The sequence below is a fragment of the Sceloporus occidentalis genome, unplaced genomic scaffold, assembly GCF_023333645.1.
Source record: "Sceloporus occidentalis isolate IW3139 unplaced genomic scaffold, rSceOcc1.0.p SCAF_237, whole genome shotgun sequence".
NCBI classification, from domain to species: Eukaryota; Metazoa; Chordata; class Lepidosauria; order Squamata; family Phrynosomatidae; genus Sceloporus; species Sceloporus occidentalis.
This window is the reverse complement of record NW_028317217.1, coordinates 640,661-661,712: the sequence shown is the minus strand read 5'-3', so window position 1 is coordinate 661,712 and position 21,052 is coordinate 640,661. Positions and strand designations below refer to the sequence as shown.

General features: G+C 45.7%; 1 protein-coding gene across 1 annotated transcript; it reads left to right on the top strand.

Annotated features, from left to right (window-relative positions):
* Positions 1-18,082: 18,082 nt before the first annotated feature.
* On the top strand, positions 18,083-19,444 carry LOC149276488 (uncharacterized; the record flags this gene model as incomplete). The annotated part of the gene is made up of 1 exon (XM_089503599.1): positions 18,083-19,444. A coding segment is annotated over one exon (1,362 nt), but the record flags the coding sequence as incomplete, so codon positions are not given.
* Positions 19,445-21,052: the final 1,608 nt, after the last annotated feature.

Genomic DNA, 21,052 nt, shown 5'->3' with positions numbered 1-21,052 from the left:
CTGGACCCATTTCAAATTGGCTTCAGGATGGGATACGGAGTCGAGACTGCTATGGTCGCCTTAGTAGATGATCTCTGCTTGAATATTGACAGATGAAGTGTGACCCTGTTGATCCTTTTGGATCTCTCAGTGGCTTTCAATACCATCGATCATGGCATCTTTCTGGAAAGCCTGAGGGAATTGGAGTTTGGGAGCACTTCATTGGGCAGATTCCAGATGGTGATGCTTGGGGAAAGTTGCTTCTCCTAAAGGGAGCTTAAATTTGGCATTCTGCAGAGTGCCATCCTGTCCCCAATGCTCTTCAACGTCTACATGAAACCTCTGGGAGAGATCATCTGGGGTGCTATCAGTTGCTGGTGACACCCAGATATATCTCTCCATGCTGCATACCTCAGCGTCAACAAAGGAAGGCATCTCCCCTCTGAATGAATGTCTTGAGAAAGTAATGGGCTGTATGAGGAAAAACAGATTAAAATTGAATCCAGATAAAACAGAATTACTTGTTGTAGGATATCCTAATCCAGGTATGGAGGTTTGTCAACCGGTCCTGGACAGGGTCACACTTCCCCTAAAGGACGGTATTTGCAGTTTGGGGGTGTTCCTGGAACCGTCGCTCCAGATGTCAACTCAGATAGATGCTATGGCCAAGAGTGCCTGTTATCAGTTTCAGTTGATACACCAACTGCGTCCCTTCCTGGAACCTGAAGACCTAAAAACTATGATGCATGCGCTGGTAACCTCACGTCTTGACTTCTGCAATGCGGTCTACAAAGGGCTACTCTTCAACCAAGTCCAGAAACTTCATCTAATTCAAAATATGGCAGCCAAAGTGGTCACTGGAAGATCTAGAGGTGACCATATTAAACCTATAATAAAGTCTCTTCACTAGTTGCCTGTTAATTTCTGGGAACAATACAAAATCTTGGTTATAACCTTTAAAGCCCTTCATGGCTTGGGTCCAGCTTACTTATGGGATCCCCTTCTCCCATACAACCCACCCCACACATTGAGGGCATCTGGTAAAGTCTTACTATTAAAAAGTAGGCTGGCTGCATTTACTCAGAGGACCTCCTCTTCTGTCACCTCCATGTTCAGAAATAGCCTCTGGAAGAGATCTGATATATCACCAGTCTTTAAGGCTTTAAAAAGGCAACCAAGATGTATCTCTTTCCAGATTAACATTCCAGCAATCTCCTATTAATTTAATTAATTGTTCAACAACTGCTCTAACTGCCTCTGCCCTTGTGATGATCTCCTGTGGTCCAAGAAGCCAGACTGCGGCCCTCTTATGGCTCTTAGCCCAGCAGACCCTTAAATTCCTTAAATCACGCTGCCATCATCCATTGAATTATAAAAGGACTTCCCTTAACCTACACTGGGACCAGTTAAGGAACCTTATTTCTACTTCTTTGCTGATCTTCCCAAGCATCAACTGAGCCAAGACACGTGTAAAAGGAGAGTCGAGTAGTAGATACTCCAAGGAGGTGTTTATTATAAATAACAAAATATAACTAAAATATAAGTCATACAAGATATTAAGAATCTTGCAGGTACAATATTTGTAAATATATAATATTCAATTCATACAAGCTATTAAAGAAATAAATAAACCTAAGTGTCCAATTCTGAGACTAACTTCCAAGATCCACTCTTTAACTCTCTCTCTCGATCTCCAACCGACACAATTCCCCCAACTGTCTCTTGGTCTCTCAGGCCTTATATCTCCTTCTCACGGAAGCTTCCAGAAGAACCTTCCTCTTGCTCTCTGATTGGTCAAGAGAGCCTTCCACAGCAGTGATGTCATTCTGCATTTGCATAAACCTCCCTTTACTGCCTGAAGGAGACCTCCATTGACTGGACCCCTGTTATTACAACAACAACAACAACAACAACAACAACACCTCTTTTCCTTGGAAGAGATTCACAACTATCCCTTCTTTCCTGGATGGGAAGAATAGGAGGATTCCAGAGGTTCCCATTTCCACTAAGATTAGGAGCTCCCAAATTCCCATGGAAGAGGTTTCCTAAGGCATGTGCCAGGAGAGAGTGGGAAACAGGGGGTTCATCATGGGTGAATTACCGTTTGTAGCTGAACCTGGGGCTCAGGGTCCCTAAGAAGAGGAGGTGCCCAGCCCCCCTGAGCCTCCAGGAGAGCAAGACTCAGGGAAGGGACAGTCTGCGATGGGCTCAGAGTCCATTGGGGCAAACCTTGATGGCCCTTTCCCAAAAGCTGACCAGTGATTGGTTTCAGGGGCTGGCATTTTCCTCTCAGAGGACAGTCAGGATCTCAAAGACCACTCCCCATTTTGGATTTTGATTTTTGACTGTGCTGCCCTCAGTGGAGACTTGCTTACTCCTAAGGTGCCATGGAGGTGAGCATGGAACGAACGTATAGGGAAGATGGCTTTGGTAATCTTTTCCACCATTGAGCTTACCTTGTGTTGTCTTCAAGCCTGTCAAAAGAGAGCAGGAAAGTAACCAGGAGGAGAAAGCAAAGTCCCACATTAGCTCCCATAAGCTCCCCCTGAAGCTTTTCCCAGCATGCCCTAGTCCTCAATCTCCCTCCCAGGCTCCAGTGTTTCCTAGAGAGATGGAAACGTTCAAGGGAGAGTCCTTGGGGGTCAAGCCAAGCTCTGCTCTGCTTCCCAAGGCCTCCTTCTCCATCCACTGCTGGTCTTTGGAAGGGAGACCTAGACTGCTCTTGGGAAAGTTACTTTTAATAATAATAATAATAATAATAATAATAATAATAATAATAATATGTTTTATTTATAGACCGCTATTCCGCAATGATCATAGCGGTGTACAGTAAAAATCATAATGCAATACAAAATACAAGGTGACAAAGGAGGGAGAAGTCTCGTCCTTCAGGCAGTCCCTGATGTTGCTGGGTCTGCCTGATGACTCCCTCTGAGGCCAAGATGACAGTTTAGGAGGGAGGGGCCTCTTCCTTCAGGCAGTCCCTGATGTTGCTGGGTCTGCCTGATCGCTCCCTCTGAGGCCAAGATGACAGTTTAGGAGGGAGGGGCCTCTTCCTTCAGGCAGTCCCTGATGTTGCTGGGTCTGCCTGATGACTTCCTCTGAGGCCAAGATGACAGTTTAGGAGGGAGGGGCCTCTTCCTTCAGGCAGTCCCTGATGTTGCTGGGTCTGCCTGATCGCTCCCTCTGAGGCCGAGATGACAGTTAAAGAGGGAGGGGCCTCTTCCTTCAGGCAGTCCCTGATGTTGCTGGGTCTGCCTGATGACTCCCTCTCAGACCAAGATGACAGTTTAGTAGGGAGGGCCCTCTTCCTTCAGGTAGTCCCTGATGTTGCTGGGTCTGCCTGATCGCTCCCTCTGAGGCCAAGATGACAGTTTAGGAGGGAGGGGCCTCTTCCTTCAGGCAGTCCCTGATGTTGCTGGGTCTGCCTGATCGCTCCCTCTGAGGCCAAGATGACAGTTGAGGAGGGAGGGGCCTCTTCCTTCAGGCAGTCCCTGATGTTGCTGGGTCTGCCTGATCGCTCCCTCTGAGGCCAAGATGACAGTTTAGGAGGGAGGGGCCTCTTCCTTCAGGCAGTCCCTGATGTTGCTGGGTCTGCCTGATGACTTCCTCTGAGGCCAAGATGACAGTTTAGGAGGGAGGGGCCTCTTCCTTCAGGTAGTCCCTGATGTTGCTGGGTCTGCCTGATCGCTCCCTCTGAGGCCGAGATGACAGTTAAAGAGGGAGGGGCCTCTTCCTTCAGGCAGTCCCTGATGTTGCTGGGTCTGCCTGATCGCTCCCTCTGAGGCCAAGATGACAGTTTAGGAGGGAGGGGCCTCTTCCTTCAGGCAGTCCCTGATGTTGCTGGGTCTGCCTGATCGCTCCCTCTGAGGCCAAGATGACAGTTTAGGAGGGAGGAGCCTCTTCCTTCAGGCAGTCCCTGATGTTGCTGGGTCTGCCTGATCGCTCCCTCTGAGGACAAGATGACAGTTGAGGAGGGAGGGGCCTCTTCCTTCAGGCAGTCCCTGATGTTGCTGGGTCTTCCTGATCGCTTCCTCTGAGGCCAAGATGACAGTTTAGGAGGGAGGGGCCTCTTCCTTCAGGCAGTCCCTGATGTTGCTGGGTCTGCCTGATGACTCCCTCTGAGGCCAAGATGACAGTTTAGGAGGGAGGGGCCTCTTCCTTCAGGCAGTCCCTGATGTTGCTGGGTCTGCCTGATCGCTCCCTCTGAGGCCAAGATGACAGTTTAGGAGGGAGGGGCCTCTTCCTTCAGGCAGTCCCTGATGTTGCTGGGTCTGCCTGATGACTCCCTCTGAGGCCAAGATGACAGTTTAGGAGGGAGGGGCCTCTTCCTTCAGGCAGTCCCTGATGTTGCTGGGTCTGCCTGATGACTCCCTCTGAGGCCAAGATGACAGTTTAGGAGGGAGGGGCCTCTTCCTTCAGGCAGTCCCTGATGTTGCTGGGTCTGCCTGATGACTCCCTCTGAGGCCAAGATGACAGTTTAGGAGGGAGGGGCCTCTTCCTTCAGGCAGTCCCTGATGTTGCTGGGTCTGCCTGATCGCTCCCTCTGAGGCCAAGATGACAGTTTAGGAGGGAGTTGCCTCTTCCTTCAGGCAGTCCCTGATGTTGCTGGGTCTGCCTGATGACTCCCTCTGAGGCCAAGATGACAGTTTAGGAGGGAGTTGCCTCTTCCTTCAGGCAGTCCCTGATGTTGCTGGGTCTGCCTGATGGCTCCCTCTGAGGCCAATATGACAGTTTAGGAGAGAGGGGCCTCTTCCTTCAGGTAGTCCCTGATGTTGCTGGGTCTGCCTGATCGCTCCCTCTGAGGCCGAGATGACAGTTAAAGAGGGAGGGGCCTCTTCCTTCAGGCAGTCCCTGATGTTGCTGGGTCTGCCTGATGACTCCCTCTGAGGCCAAGATGACAGTTTAGGAGGGAGGGGCCTCTTCCTTCAGGCAGTCCCTGATGTTGCTGGGTCTGCCTGATCGCTCCCTCTGAGGCCAAGATGACAGTTTAGGAGGGAGGGGCCTCTTCCTTCAGGCAGTCCCTGATGTTGCTGGGTCTGCCTGATGGCTCCCTCTGAGGCCAAGATGACAGTTTAGGAGGGAGGGGCCTCTTCCTTCAGGCAGTCCCTGATGTTGCTGGGTCTGCCTGATGACTCCCTCTGAGGCCAAGATGACAGTTTAGGAGGGAGGGGCCTCTTCCTTCAGGCAGTCCCTGATGTTGCTGGGTCTGCCTGATGGCTCCCTCTGAGGCCAAGATGACAGTTTAGGAGGGAGGGGCCTCTTCCTTCAGGCAGTCCCTGATGTTGCTGGGTCTGCCTGATGACTCCCTCTGAGGCCAAGATGACAGTTTAGGAGGGAGTTGCCTCTTCCTTCAGGCAGTCCCTGATGTTGCTGGGTCTGCCTGATGACTCCCTCTGAGGCCAAGATGACAGTTTAGGAGGGAGGGGCCTCTTCCTTCAGGCAGTCCCTGATGTTGCTGGGTCTGCCTGATGGCTCCCTCTGAGGCCAAGATGACAGTTTAGGAGGGAGGGGCCTCTTCCTTCAGGTAGTCCCTGATGTTGCTGGGTCTGCCTGATCGCTCCCTCTGAGGCCGAGATGACAGTTAAAGAGGGAGGGGCCTCTTCCTTCAGGCAGTCCCTGATGTTGCTGGGTCTGCCTGATGACTCCCTCTGAGGCCAAGATGACAGTTTAGGAGGGAGGGGCCTCTTCCTTCAGGCAGTCCCTGATGTTGCTGGGTCTGCCTGATCGCTCCCTCTGAGGCCAAGATGACAGTTTAGGAGGGAGGGGCCTCTTCCTTCAGGCAGTCCCTGATGTTGCTGGGTCTGCCTGATGGCTCCCTCTGAGGCCAAGATGACAGTTTAGGAGGGAGGGGCCTCTTCCTTCAGGCAGTCCCTGATGTTGCTGGGTCTGCCTGATGACTCCCTCTGAGGCCAAGATGACAGTTTAGGAGGGAGGGGCCTCTTCCTTCAGGCAGTCCCTGATGTTGCTGGGTCTGCCTGATGGCTCCCTCTGAGGCCAAGATGACAGTTTAGGAGGGAGGGGCCTCTTCCTTCAGGCAGTCCCTGATGTTGCTGGGTCTGCCTGATGACTCCCTCTGAGGCCAAGATGACAGTTTAGGAGGGAGGGGCCTCTTCCTTCAGGCAGTCCCTGATGTTGCTGGGTCTGCCTGATCGCTCCCTCTGAGGCCAAGATGACAGTTTAGGAGGGAGGGGCCTCTTCCTTCAGGCAGTCCCTGATGTTGCTGGGTCTGCCTGATGACTCCCTCTGAGGCCAAGATGACAGTTTAGGAGGGAGGGGCCTCTTCCTTCAGGCAGTCCCTGATGTTGCTGGGTCTGCCTGATGGCTCCCTCTGAGGCCAAGATGACAGTTTAGGAGGGAGGGGCCTCTTCCTTCAGGCAGTCCCTGATGTTGCTGGGTCTGCCTGATGACTCCCTCTGAGGCCAAGATGACAGTTTAGGAGGGAGGGGCCTCTTCCTTCAGGCAGTCCCTGATGTTGCTGGGTCTGCGTGATGACTCCCTCTGAGGCCAAGATGACAGTTTAGGAGGGAGGGGCCTCTTCCTTCAGGCAGTCCCTGATGTTGCTGGGTCTGCCTGATGGCTCCCTCTGAGGCCAAGATGACAGTTTAGGAGGGAGAGGCCTCTTCCTTCAGGCAGTCCCTGATGTTGCTGGGTTTGCCTGATCGCTCCCTCTGAGGCCAAGATGACAGTTGAGGAGGGGGGGGCCTCTTCCTTCAGGCAGTCCCTGATGTTGCTGGGTCTGCCTGATCTCTCCCTCTGAGGCCAAGATGACAGTTTAGGACACTTTTGGAGGGACAAGGACTCCCAAAGCCTCCCAGCCTGGCTCTAACATTACGTATGTCAAATATCTGCAATGAACTGGGCCAGGTCTTACGCTAGGAGTGGGGATCCTGGGGCACTTGCTTTGTATCCCCCTTAAGAAAAAGACTGAATCTCCATGACTGGTGCTATGTTTCATACTCTTGGGATGGGCAGCCAGGAAAACAGAATGCTTGAAAGAATTCAAAGGTTTATTGGATGGAGATAGAAGTGCAAGATGCCTTAAAATCATATGTTCTGAATCAAAAACAGCATCAAAGTGGCTCTAATAGTTTTACAGGACAGAATCTGGATAGACACTTCCTTCAAACAAAAAGTATTTCGCACTTCCACTTTCTCTCCTTTTTGGAAATGCTGATGCCTCAAGGGCTGGATCCTAAGCAAAATAGAGATGCGGTTTGAACTGCAATTCAGAGGTCAAGATTTGTATGTGGTTTTTGATGCCATTTACTATTTTCAAGGTCCAACTGTATAAATGATTTAATTTTTTTTAAAAAAAAATTGTTATAATTTTAATCGCTTTGCGTAGTTTTGAATTTATACCGTATTAAATTTGCTGTTAACCACCCTGAGTCCCTATATTGGGAGAAAGGATGGATGTATATAAGTAAAATAAATAAACTGGGGATCCCTTGAAGATCCATGGGTTTCTTGGTGTAAATAGCCCTCCACCAATAGACACAGAGACTGAATGAGTCTGTCCAGAATTGCTAGGGGTCATTTTTGGCACCTGGGTTGTATCTCCATTGCCCAAACCTAGCACTTTGACACCATGAAACTTCCAGGACTCTGTCCCACAGAATCCTGGGATTTCATCTTTCAGGTACTTAGAATTTTATAGCAACTTTCATGAAGGACTGCACTGGGGCTCTCTACCAAGCATCCAGTTCTAAGCACCCCATTCCCAGGTTTCTCTAAGGTGGATCCACAGCCCTTAACATGGCACCAAACTGGTACAATTGGATAATATGCATAGGACTTTGGTTGCCTACTTTCTGGTGTCCCTCCATCTCTCTTATAGGGTTGTGAATTCAGGTCCTGAGGTTTGTGAGCTAAAGCCTAGGACCTGGGGCAGGGCCTCTAGCGATCTCTTTCAGCCTAATGCATAAATTACAAACCACAGTCGCTCACAGATTGTCATTCAAATCTACTCAATATACTTTCCTGTGTAGAAATGAAGAGAGAAATTTTTAAAGGTCTGTTCCCAGATCAAGGGGAAATGAGAGAATTATTCTTTCTCACTTGCTTGGAGAGACAGGATAAAAAGCGTGAAGTCAAAGGCTTTCATGGCCTGCTTCCATAGGTTTTTGTGGGTTTTTTGGGCTATGTGGTCATGTTCTAGAAGAGTTTCTTCTGATGTCTCAACAGCATCTGTGTCTGGCATCTTCAGAGATTCCAGCCACAGATGCTGACGAAATGTCAGGAAGAAACTCTTCTAGAACATGGCCACATAGTCCCAAAAATCCACAAACAACTAAGGATAAAAAGCATTTAATTTAGCCTCCTTCTTTCTAGCCAGATGGCGAATGCAGAGTATAGTAGTGAGCCCTTGTACCACAACAACTGAGAGAAAGCAAGAAACTAAACCAATCCATAGACCCCTGCAATTTTTCTAGTTGAAGAAACCAATGAACTAAGCCTCGCAAATTACAATAAGCTACTGCTCTCACATCTGATCTGGATGTTTGCACAGAGCCCTTTCCTCTTTCCTGGAATTGGGCTCCCTCCAAAATGGAGAAGAGGCAGCCATCTCCTGTCTGAAGATCATGCATGAAAACTGGAAGCTCAATGCCAGGCCCTGATGTATCGTATCTTTACTGCCACGTGTAAAAAGGGCAAGGAAAAACACCTGTTACAGGAGAAGAAAGCAAATAAAACCTGATCCTTTCTGGTCCAGGTTTAGGTCCTGGGCAAAAGAAGGGAACCCAGGATTTGACTTGGGAGTGAGCAAATATTGTGTGCCCTGCCTGACCAGGGGCCTCCCTGGGGACCAAATCCATCACCCTTCTCTTCCCCCTCAGTCAGCATTCTTACAAAGGAACCAAATTTAGGGGTCTCCCATTGGCATCTCGAGGCACCCACCTTTCCTTTCCTTTCCTGCGAAGGAAACCCAGAAGGAGCGCTTCTTCCCAAGCAGCCAACTACCAAACCCACCAGCCTTCTAGAACCCTATTCAGGCTCCAAGCCAACCACTAACAATGGTCCAAGTTCAGGGCTGCTTTAACTGTCTGGCTGAATGCTAGGGAATTCTGGGAACTGTAGTTTTGTGAGATATTTAGTCTTCTCTGTCAGACAACTCAGATGCCATAATAAACTAAAATTCCCAGGATTCCCGAGCACTGAACTAGGGCAGTTAAAGTGGTTTATTTCTGCAAACTGGATTATTTCTGCAATGTGTTTATGACCACTGTTACTATTTGAGCATCCACAAGGCTCTGTGGGTTTGAAGGGAAGATTCATCATCATCATCATCATCATCATCATCATCTCTGCAGTGTTTTTGAACCAGATCTGAGAGAGCCCTGCAGCCTGGATCTGCCCAAATCCCAAATATTGCCCTCTCAGCAAAGCCTGGAGATATTAACCTTTAAGGACCAGAACTCCTCAAAGGCTGACTTTCCCAATCTCTCCTGAGAGACCCTCCTGAACCTAGAGCAGCCTCAAAGAAAGGGGTCCCATTGAATGGGGGCCCACGTCTTTCTAAGTTTGTGGGTCCAGAAGAAGAGGACTGTTTTCCAGGACCCTCTTCCTAACCTCACAAGTAGGGTTGCCATAACCCGGCGGCCCCCGTGCCAATCACGGTTTTGGGGGGCCCTTCTCGTCCGGTTTGTTCCCCCACCCGTGCCTTGTTCCTGGTTTGGGGGCCCGCTCCGGCCATTGCCGCTGCCGCTAACACGGCTGCTGCGGCGCCAAGACACCTCCTCCTCCAGCTCCGCCTTCCCCCTGTTCCTGGGCGGCAGAAGCGCCGCCGCCACCGCGCCCCCACTGTGAGGGCTTGCGTGCTGCCCAGGCCTCAGCAGGGGCTAGTGGCAGCGCGTGCGCCTGCCCCAATTCTGTCTGCGTGCGCGCGCGCCTGCCTCACTTTCCTCCCCGCGCGTGTGCGCGCCTGCCCCAATTACCTCCATGTGTGCGCGCGCCTGCCCTGCTTCCCTTCCTCCCATGCCAGCCATCATAAGGAGGAGGAAGGGGAGAGGAGGAGGAGGAGGAAGAAGCCGGAGGAAGCGTGACTGAAGGCCAGGGCAGAATTGGGCCAGAGGAGGAGGAGGAGGAGGAAAGCTGAGTCAGTGGCTATTAGGTCTGCCTTGGTATTTTGGGGTTTTTAAATTATTTTTAAAAATATAAAATACTTATTTTATTTATTTTTTTAATTTTTATCATTGCTTTTTATTTTTTATTTTATTAATTTTTATTATTGCTTTTTATTTTTTGTTTTATTAATTTTTATTATTGCTTGTTTTTGTTTTATTTTATTAATTTTTATTATTGCTTGTTTTTGTTTTATTTCATTAATTTTATTATTGCTTGTTTTTGTTGTATTTTATTAATTTTATTATTGCTTGTTTTTTATTTTATTACATTAATTTTTATTATCAAATATATACACCCCTGCCTTGTTTTTTATTTATTTTTTCATTATTTTTTATTATTAAATATATGCAAGTGCATTTTTTGTGTATTTATGGTGCTTTGAATGCTAACAAGTCTGCCTTTCTTGGCCAATTATAGTGGTGATAATGATGATGATGATGATGATGATGATGATGATGATGATGATGGTGATATTGATATCAACAAGCCTCTGAGGCACGGCCAATGTAACTTGCTTATGTAACTTGCTGTGATTTTTACAAACTCATGCGCAGTGAAGAGAAACCACAGTCCCTTGCCCAAGTACACACTTCTGAGAAGTACAGTTGAACCCCAGGGCAAGTACATTTCTGCCATCTGTCTAAGAATAATGTCAAAATGTTCTCCATTTTGATCATGCCTACAAATATGCATTTATATTAATATTTTTTAAAAAAAACTCAATTTTTTGCGCGTCCTCCATTTTTATAAAAATGTGTCCTACATTTGAAAATGTTGCCCTACATTTGTCCTACATTTGTCCCGGTTTGGAGGTCCTCACTTATGGCAACCCTACTCACAAGGCAGCTCTTAGCATTTGCTCAACACTGCTCTTGAACATGCAAAGATCAGGCAAGCAAGATCTGCTTTGGTGTTTGCAAAAAAAGATGGAAAAACAATAGGCCCTTGGTATCCTTTGGGATTTGGTTTGGATAGCAAAATCCATGGGTGCGCAAGTCCCATTATATAAAATGGGTGACCTTGGGTAAGTCACACTCTCTCAGCCTCAGAGGAAGACCAATGGCCAACTGGAAGGCGGACAACACAAACACACATCTACATGATGGGAAATGGCATTCATTCCGGGCCATGAAACCCACTGCAAGGAAACCTTGGGCAGCAGACACTCTCTCAGCCTCAAAGGAAGACAAAGGGCAAAGTGGAAGGCAAACCTGAAGGCAAGGAAACCCTGGGAATAGGGTAACTAGACACGAGTTCAAGGCATGCAGCACTCCCCAAGCCCCCAAGGCACACTCTCTCAGCCTCAAAGGATGGCAATGGTAAACTCCCTTCGACAAAACCTACAAAGAGACTCCTGTGACAGTGTTGCCTTAGGATCCCCAGAAAGGAATTGAAGGCACACAATTCTCCTCCCAAAGTCTGGGAGGAAAAGGAAGAGGAAGGCTTAGAGGAAGGTCCTGAGGAGGAGGAGGAGGAGGAGGAGGGCTTAGAGGAAGAGGAGGAGGAGGAAGGCTTAGAGGAAGATCCTAAGTAGGAGGAGGAGGAGCAGAGAGACTTCTGGAGGATTCTGCAGAGGAAGAAGAAGGAGAAGAAGAAGGGGCTCCTGAGCATACGCAGAGGCCTCTGGGGGAGAAGCCACAGGGAGAAATCTCCTGATTGTAACTTATTATTACTATTAGTAGTAGTAGCATTAGTTATTAGTACATTTTATTTATTTATAAAGACACGGAAAGACGTATTTATAAAGAGTATCTCAGTGAGTCTCTATATTATAGCATCAGGAAAGATTTTAGGTGTTGTTCAGGTTTGGAAATCCTGTTTGGGGTCCCTTCTGACTTTGGGGCCCTTTCCTCCTCCATTGTGGGTTCAATGAAGGCCTCAAACTGCCAAGTACAGAGGCAGAGGCAGCCATTTTGTGTTCTGGAGGCCATTTTGTGCTGCTTGTGACTGTGGGTAATAATGTTCCGGAACCTTCTCTGAGCCTCAGTTGAACAGAGGCCTCTCTTTTTCACCTGAGGCTCCAGAGCAAGAAGGAGGCCAGGCTCCTTGGGCCAAAAGGAAGGAAGTGTGTCTCTTTGTGTGTCTTTTGTGTCTCTTTTCAGAGAGGGTTTTCTTATTACAAAGCTCTGCTCCTTCTGGGGAACATGGGTTTTAAAAGGGACCAGAAATGGGGAGCATAGTTTTAACACAAGCCTTATTATTATTATTCACAAACATTGGGCTTTGGCTTCTAAGAGGAGGCTAGTCCCCCCAAAAAGGCCAAAAGTGGCTCCTTTGGGAGGTTTTAAAAGTCTCCCCAGTTTCCTTATTAATAGATTTTCAGGGAAGAAGGAAGGAGACAGATCAGAATAACTCATATTACCAAGAATGAAACAAACAAACATAGAAGCAAACAAGAACAACAAAAATAAGGATTAGACAGAAAAGCAAACTGCTTTTATTTAAAAAAGCAAAACCATTTTTAACAGGATAAAAGTACGAATTGGGTTCTTCTATCCTTTATAACCGACTGAGGCTGTATCTGCACTTCAGAAATAATCTGGTTGGAAACCACTTTTTTTCTTTTGTAATTTGTTTATAAACAATCCTTTACAAACAAAAATGAAAAAACATACCAAGACATTTGCATAACAAATACAGCTACAACAACAAAAAAGTACAAATACCTATAACATAGACATACAACATGCAATAAATAACATCCTGATATACAAAACTGTCAGAAATGTACTATTAAGTTACTTCCCAGTTAAGCTAAGATGACCCTTTTATTTAATTTACTTAAATTCCTACAAGGTATCGATATGTGTTAAACCTCTAATGTTCATGTACACTTTCCATATGATATCTGGGATTGTAAATTAATAATTAGTATTACAAAATAAATCAAAGCATGACCAGTTCTCTTTAGTTTTCTCAACTGGTTTATCCCTCATGATTGCAGTTAAAATGTCCAATCCCTTTGCTTCTCTTAGTTTAATTAACCACTCCTCTATTTTAGGAATTTGGATGTTTTTCCAATACTGTGAGTGACCATCTACAAAATTAGTCTGGAAAATCTTTTAGCTACTTCCTTTTCCAGTTTACATGTCATACTGAGCAAAAAGATCAAAGGGTTTAAAGGAATTTCTTCCTGTAAATGCCATCAAAGAAAATGCCATCAAAGAAAACCATTATCCTGAAACATGGAAACAAGCTAATATAACTTTGCTGTTAAAACAAGATAGAGATGCAACTGAGGTAAAGAGCGATAGGCTAATTTCCTTATTAAATGTGGATTATACATTATTTCCTATGACTTTGGCCCATAGACTCAAAAAAGGTCTTAAACACTGGATTCATAAGGACAAGTCAGTGATAACATTCAAAACGTCTGAAATATAATTGAATATTTTCAAAGGCACAACGAAAAAACACTTATCTTTTTAGAAAAGGCCTTCAATAACATAGGATGGGATATGTTATTTGTGACACTTGAAAAATGGAAATAGGAGCTTCTTATTATAGATGGATAAAGGCAATGTATAAAGATCAAAGACTAATTGTTAACTATAAAAACCAGAAGAGTTTAAGATTTCTAAAGGTAAATGGCAAGCTTTCCCACTATCACCCTTTTTCTTCATTCTGATCCTAGAAGCACTGAATAATAGGATAGGATTAGACAATAAGATCAATGGGATAAAAATTAAAAACAACTGAGTTTAAAATGAGAGTCTTCTCAGACGACATTTGTATTCCCTGGAGAACCCAGAAAAGAGCACAAGGCAATTGATGGATGTAATAGTGGAATTGGAATATGATTCAGGACTAAAAGGAAACAGAGACAAAACAACAATAATAAAAAAATATGGGGAAAAGGAAGAACAAATGCAGGAAGAAATTAGTGGATTAAAAGTGGGAAATAAAGTTAAATATCTAGGAATCAATTTAAGAAATACAAACACAGATCTATTTCACAATAACTATGAGACACATGGAAGCAAATCAGAAAAGACCTAGAAAAATGGGGGAAATTACACTTATTGCTATTATGAAAAATATCACTGATCCAAATGAGTTTCCTTCCTGAAATACTGTTTCTGTTCCAAGCGATACCCATCATCCAGAATGAAAAACCATTGAATCTATGGCAAAAGGAAATCTCAAAATTTATTTGGAATAAAGAAAAGAGCCAGGATAAAAACGAAAATACTTTGTGATGACAAAAGTAGAGGAGGGCTGGGTTTACCAAACTGAAAACTTTATTATGCTGCTTGTTGTTTAGTTTGGATTAGAGAATGGGTTTTGTTAGAGAATGAACAGTTGTTATGTCTGGAGGGTGAACATTTAAGATTTGGGTGGAATGGATACCTAATTTACGGTAAAGAGAAAGTTCATAAAGAAAGCACAAATCATTTTGTAAGAAAAGCTCTATTGAAGATCTGAGGAAAAACAAGTGTAGAATATGTCCAAAAATACCTTTATGGTGTTTGCCACATGAGACTCTTTTCAGGAGGAAAGGCATCCAGAAAACTAACTGGTTGAGATACAAGGATGTACTGAAAGAATCGCAAGGAAAACTAGAGATCAAAACACAGAAAGAACTTAAAGAATCAGGCCTAGATTGTCACTGGTATCTTTATCATCAAATGAGGGAGAGGTTTAAAATAGATGTGAAATTAGAAGGAATACAAAATGAAAAATGGGAATTGTGGAAGCCATGCTCCATGGTCATTCCATGCCTGATGAGAGTGTTGGGTGCGAGGCATTGGAGAAGCATCCAGCTGTGTTTCTCTAGCCAGAAGCCAAAGGAAGGCCTTCTCCTCTGAGGGCCACTGCGGAGGTCAGGAGGTTTCAGCAGATGATGTGCTCATTTCACATCTAGCTACAGGGACATAGCCAGGGTCCTCTCCAATTCCCCATCCCCTGACCCCCCTCCACTCTCACAAGGCATGGAGTGTCAGGACCATGGTGAACAGGTCTGAGGAAATGACATGCATGTGGGCACTAGGTGGAGCTGTTGTGGAAGTCATTGACAGCTCTAGTGGCAGTTAGATGTGTCAGCATTTAAACAGTGCATCACTGGAATGTTGATCCAACTGCCAACTGTCTTTCTCAACTGTCACTGAGGAAGAGTCAGACAGTGTGTGCCTCAGAGTGGGTTGTTACTGGTGTGGATGGTGGAGGGTGTCGATGTATATAGTGTTGTACATAGTGGAACTTCTTATATGAATAAAAGCCGCATCTGAGAGAAGATTACAGTGTCTCTTTGCTCACTGAGAAAGCGACAGGTGTTTCTTCAGCTCACAAGATACTGACTACAGTCAAGGTGAAGAATCTGGCACCATACGTTAACATGTTGCCTCACGTGCTGCACAATATAGCAACATCAAAAGCATTTTAACATGGAGTATCTGTTGTGTAAGAGAGCTGCAGTGAATCTATGCTAGGTCCAGGGGGCTTTGTTTGGTGAAGAGGGAGGAAGGGGATACCCACCTCTGCATTCGCCCAAAGGAGGCATATGTCACCTGCGTATCTCACTAGCACCATGCTGTTCTCTGTGTCTATGAGTGATGCAGGATTTCTTGACAAATCAAGCCTAACCCTAGTCTCTTTTCTCAGGGACTTCATCTTGGCCTCCTTCTACACATTTTTGGGCCATATTTTGCTGGAAGTGACCCAAGTGCAAGACCACCAGGACCCCTTTCCACCTAATGGCCAACACAGAGGCCAAGCACAGAAAGTTGGGCTCCAAGAGAAAGAGGCTGTCCAAGTACAACTCTTTGGTGAGTCACCATCCTGACTATTAGTTTCATTTGTGTCACTGCTGGGGCAGCTCATGAAAGCAAGTGGAGAACATCTTGTCCCACTTTGGCAGAGAAAGTCCTGGTTAATCCTCTGTCACCCCACTTTTTCAGTGGCTTTCAAAAATGTCCTGGTTTCTCTCTCCTCCTCCCACTTTACCCCTTCTCCTCATCTCTTTTGGGTTGCTGCAAAGTGACTTCCAAGGGGTTTGCACCCCATCAACTCAAAAAGGGGGAGAGGAGAGAAGTTGCCAGGGTCTTCCCTTGCCAGGAGGCTGAGGCAAAACCAAACTGCTGTGCCCTTCCTAGCTAGTGTGATCTTTCTCCTAAACAACCTTGGCCATACTCACCACCTTCTGGTGTTGCTTGTCCACATGTGCCTTGCTTTTCCATCTGTGAAATGTAGAGGATATGGGAGACCACCTCTGGATCTAAATTGGGGGTGGGCCCAGTGTCCCTCAAGTCCAGAGTGCTCCCCAGAAGTGTATCCCAGCCATGGCCTAAATTATATTTTTTATTATATTGTATATTATATTGAAAGTATTCAAGACAATCTGATCTCAAAGGTAGTAGCTTTTTGTTTGGTAACAGAATTTAAAGTTTATTTCCTGGACTGAATTCTGAAGTGATGAAATAATATTTGAAATGCACCATGTGTTTTCCTCCCCTTTTGTTTAGTCACTCTCTGGATGAGGACTATTTTCTATTTCAGATGACTTTTGCAGATGTGGCAGTATATTTCTCTGAGGATGAATGGAATCTGTTGACGAAGAAACAGAAACATTTGTACAATTATGTAATGATGGACAATTATGAGAATGTGGCTTCTGTAGGTAAGGAACCTGAATCCATTGCTCTTTCTACAAAGACTGAGGTCCCTTTCATACTATATTATCATGTCACTATGGTTCCACTAGAATTATAGAATCATAGAGTTGGAATAGACCACAAGGGCCATCTAGTTCAACCCCTACTGCCATGCAGGAATACACATTCAAATCACCCACAAGAGATGGCCACCCAGCCTCTCTTTAAAGACCTCCACCAAACTCTAAGGGAGTATATTCCACTGTCAAAGAGCTCTCACTGTCATGAAGTTCCTCCTAATGTTTAGGTGGAACCTCTCTCCCTGTGGCTTGCATCCATTGTGGTGTCTCCTTTTCTCTGTAGCAACAAAAAGCAAGGCTGCTCCTTGTACAACATGACACCCTTTCAAATATTTAAACATGGATATCATATCCACTCTTTATCTTCTTTTCTCCAGGCTAAACATAACCACCTCTCTAAGCTGCTCCTCATAGAGCTTGATGGTTTCCAGACCCTTCACCACTTTGGTTGCCCTCCTTTGACATGCTCCAATTTGTCAACATCCTTTTTGAATTGTGGGGCCCAGAACTGGACCCAGGATTATTCCAAGTGAGGTCTGACCAAAGCAAAATAGAGAGGCACTATTACTTCCCTTGATCTAGAAACTATTCTTGCATAGATGCAGCCTAGAATCACATGGGCCTTTGTAGCTGCCGCATCACACTGTTGGCCCATGTTCAACTTGCCGTCTACTAGGAGTCCTAGATCCCTTTCAAGCCTAGTTTAATTGTGATAGCAACATTCTGTAGAATATTTGAATCTGTAGTTCAGTGAAGCACTATTGCTCTCCAGTTTCTAAGGATTGTAAATACCCCATCTTAAACTGCCAATTCTAGGATTTTATGGGAAGTAGCCATGGAGATTAATGCATTTCACACCCAAATGGTACTCAGCACATTCCTGAGCAGCTTTCCTACCTTTTTTTGGCCCCTCTTCAATCCTTTTAAGGGGGAAAGACCTCCCTTGGCCCTGCAATGGCACAGAGAGGGCCCAACAGTGGCAAAATGGCCTCCACTTCCCCAAAGGGATGCTGTTGGATGTTGGGGGCAAAATATTATTTCATTTCTCCCCCCCCCCCTTCCAGGCAATACAATGGGGGTTTGCCCCTGAGATCTCCTCCAAACCCCATCAGTACTCCATGCCTGTCTTATAGATGTTTTAAGGTTGCTCCCTGGCACTTGACCCTCATCAAAATTGGAGTCCAGATCCCAGCCCCATTATTCTGCCTTTGGCAATGAGTTATTGCGATCTGACTCCAACTTAATTTAATATCAAATAGGGGGGAGTAAACATAGGGCTAAATCTTGGGCTAACACTTTTCTCTCTTTGATATTCAGTACTATCTGTCATTATCCTTCTTTACAGAAGAACTTGTCAGTCATGAGAGAGTCCATACAGGAGAGAAGCCATACAAATGCCAGCATTGTGGGAAAGGTTTTTCTTGGAAGTCAGACCTATTGAAACATCAGAGAATCCACACAGGAGAGAAGCCATACAAATGCCAGCATTGTGCGAAATGTTTTTCTTTCAAGTCAAACCTATTGAAACACCAGAGAATCCACACAGGAGAGAAGCCATACAAATGCCAGCATTGTGGGAAATGTTTTTCTTGGCAGTCAAACCTAGTGACACACCAGAGCGTCCACACAGGAGAGAAGCCATACAAATGCCAGCATTGTGCGAAATGTTTTTCTTGGAAGTTAAGCCTAATGACACACCAGATAATCCACACAGGAGACAAGCCATACAAATGCCAGCATTGTGAGAAATGTTTTTCTTGGAAGTTAAGCCTAATGACACACCAGAGAATCCACACAGGAGAGAAGCCATACAAATGCCAGCATTGTGGGAAATGTTTTTCTTGGCAGTCAAACCTAGTGACACACCAGAGCGTCCACACAGGAGAGAAGCCATACAAATGCCAGCATTGTGAGAAATGTTTTTCTTGGAAGTTAAGCCTAATGACACACCAGATAATCCACACAGGAGACAAGCCATACAAATGCCAGCATTGTGGGAAATGTTTTTCTCGGCAGTCAAGCCTAATGACACACCAGAGAATCCACACAGGAGAAAAGCCATATAAATGCCAGCATTGTGGGAAATGTTTTTCTCGGCAGTCAAACCTAGTGACACACCAGAGAGTCCACACAGGAGAGAAGCCATACAAATGCCAGCATTGTGGGAACTGTTTTTCTCAGCTGTCAGCCCTACTGAAACACCAGAGAATCCACACAGGAGAGAAGCCATACAAATGCCAGCAATGTGGGAAATGTTTTTCCCAGAAGTCAGACCTAGTGAAACACCAGAGAATCCACACAGGAGAGAAGCCATACAAATGCCAGCATTGTGGGAAATGTTTTTCTCAGAAGTCAGACCTATTGAAACATCAGAGAATCCACACAGGAGAGAAGCCATACAAATGCCAGCATTGTGGGAAATGTTTTTCTCAGAAGTCAGACCTATTGAAACATCAGAGAATCCACACAGGAGAGAAGCCATACAAATGCCAGCATTGTGGGAAATGTTTTTCTCGGCAGTCAAGCCTAGTGACACACCAGAGAATCCACACAGGAGAGAAGCCATACAAATGCCAGCATTGTGGGAAATGTTTTTCTTGGAGGTCAGGCCTATTCAATCACCAGAGAGGCTACACAGGAGAGGAGCCACAGACATCCAAGCAGTGAAGGAACATTATTTTTGTTTTTTAATAATCTTTATTAAATTTTACAATAAAAAGTACAGAAATCAAGAAGATTGGTTTAAGTTAGTTAGAGGGGGGCTGGGATTTGTTGCAGCTATCTAGAATAGCAATGATAGCATTTGGAATTTGTGGGATTTTAGCCAAAGAAAGTTGGGGACCGGTAGTAACAGAAAGGGAGCTAGTTTCTTCAAATGTCTGGGGCAGGGAGAGATGGTGTGTGTGAGAAGGATGGCAAAGTGGGGCTCATAGTGGGGGATAGATGATGGGAATTGTAGGTGGGGGCTTGGTTTGGTAGAAGGTGGAGTTTTAGGTTTTGAGGTTTCAATATATTCTGGCAGTTCTGGCTTAAACATAGTTCTGATATGTGTTTTCAATAAAGGTCTTTGCTGTTTCAACACACTGGATTCTTTGATGCACAGAATTTGTGAATATGCACAAAACTGACACTTTCTTCTCTCCTCAATCCTCAGCTCCATTCCTAGCTGTAAGAACAGCAGAGAGAAACACATATCTATCTATCTATCTATCTATCTATCTATCTATCTATCTATCTGTGTATATACAGTATACACAGAGAGACTATTTCCAAAGCAAAGCCTTCCTTTCCTGCCTTTCCTGGGCTCCACTGCAGCCTCTTCAAAATCTCCTCAAAAGAAGGAAGGAAGGAACGAAGGGAGGGAGGGAGGGAGGGGAGGCTGCTGGACCCCAGTACACTCCTTCCCTTCCCTCAAAGGCCACCAGTGGAATAACAGCAGCAGCAGTAAGGCCCTGGTGATCCCTGCACATGATCAGAAGGGGCCTTTGGATGTATGCGTGCATGCACAGTCTCAGACCTGAAGCCATTGCTGCCCTCACAGTCTGTTCTGAGGGATGGAAATGGGGGATAACACTCATTCCTTTAGAACAGTGGCTTGAGGATCTTCTGGGCGGGGGGGGGGGGGGGTTGGGGATAACAAGAAGGAAGGAAGCCTCTTTTTCCTCAAAGAAAGGCAGGGGGGGTGCCAGGCCTCCTCGCTCTCTTTCCATCCCTGCCTCCTCGGAGGAGGACTCCTTGGTGCCCAGATACTTAGGGGGTTATTATGAGAAAAGAGGGCGGAGGTCCCTTAGAGAGAGACATGGCCATGGAGGGGATCATGATCCAAATATACAAAGGTCTTTGAGGAGCACCCTCCCTCCTGGAAAGTGGAGCAGAGGAAAGACCCTGGAATAATGGGTCCAGTTCTGGGCACCATAATTTAAAAAGGATGTGGAGAAAGTGGAGCATGTCCAAAGGAGTGTGACTAAAATGGTGAAGGGTCTGGAAACCATGCCCTATGAAGAACACCTTAGTGAACTGGGGGTGTTCAGCCTAGAGAAGAGACGGTTAAGAGGTGATATGATAGCCCTGTTTAAATACTTGAAGGGATGTAATCTTGAGGAGGGAGAAAACTTGTTTTCTAATGCTCCAGAGACTTGGACAAGCTCCAAGAAAAGAGATTTCACCTCAAAGTTAGGAAGAAGGAACTGACAGAGCTGTACAACACTGGAACACACTCCTTCCTCAGAGTGCAGTCAAGTCTCCTTCCTCAGAGGTCTTTAAACAGAGGCTGGA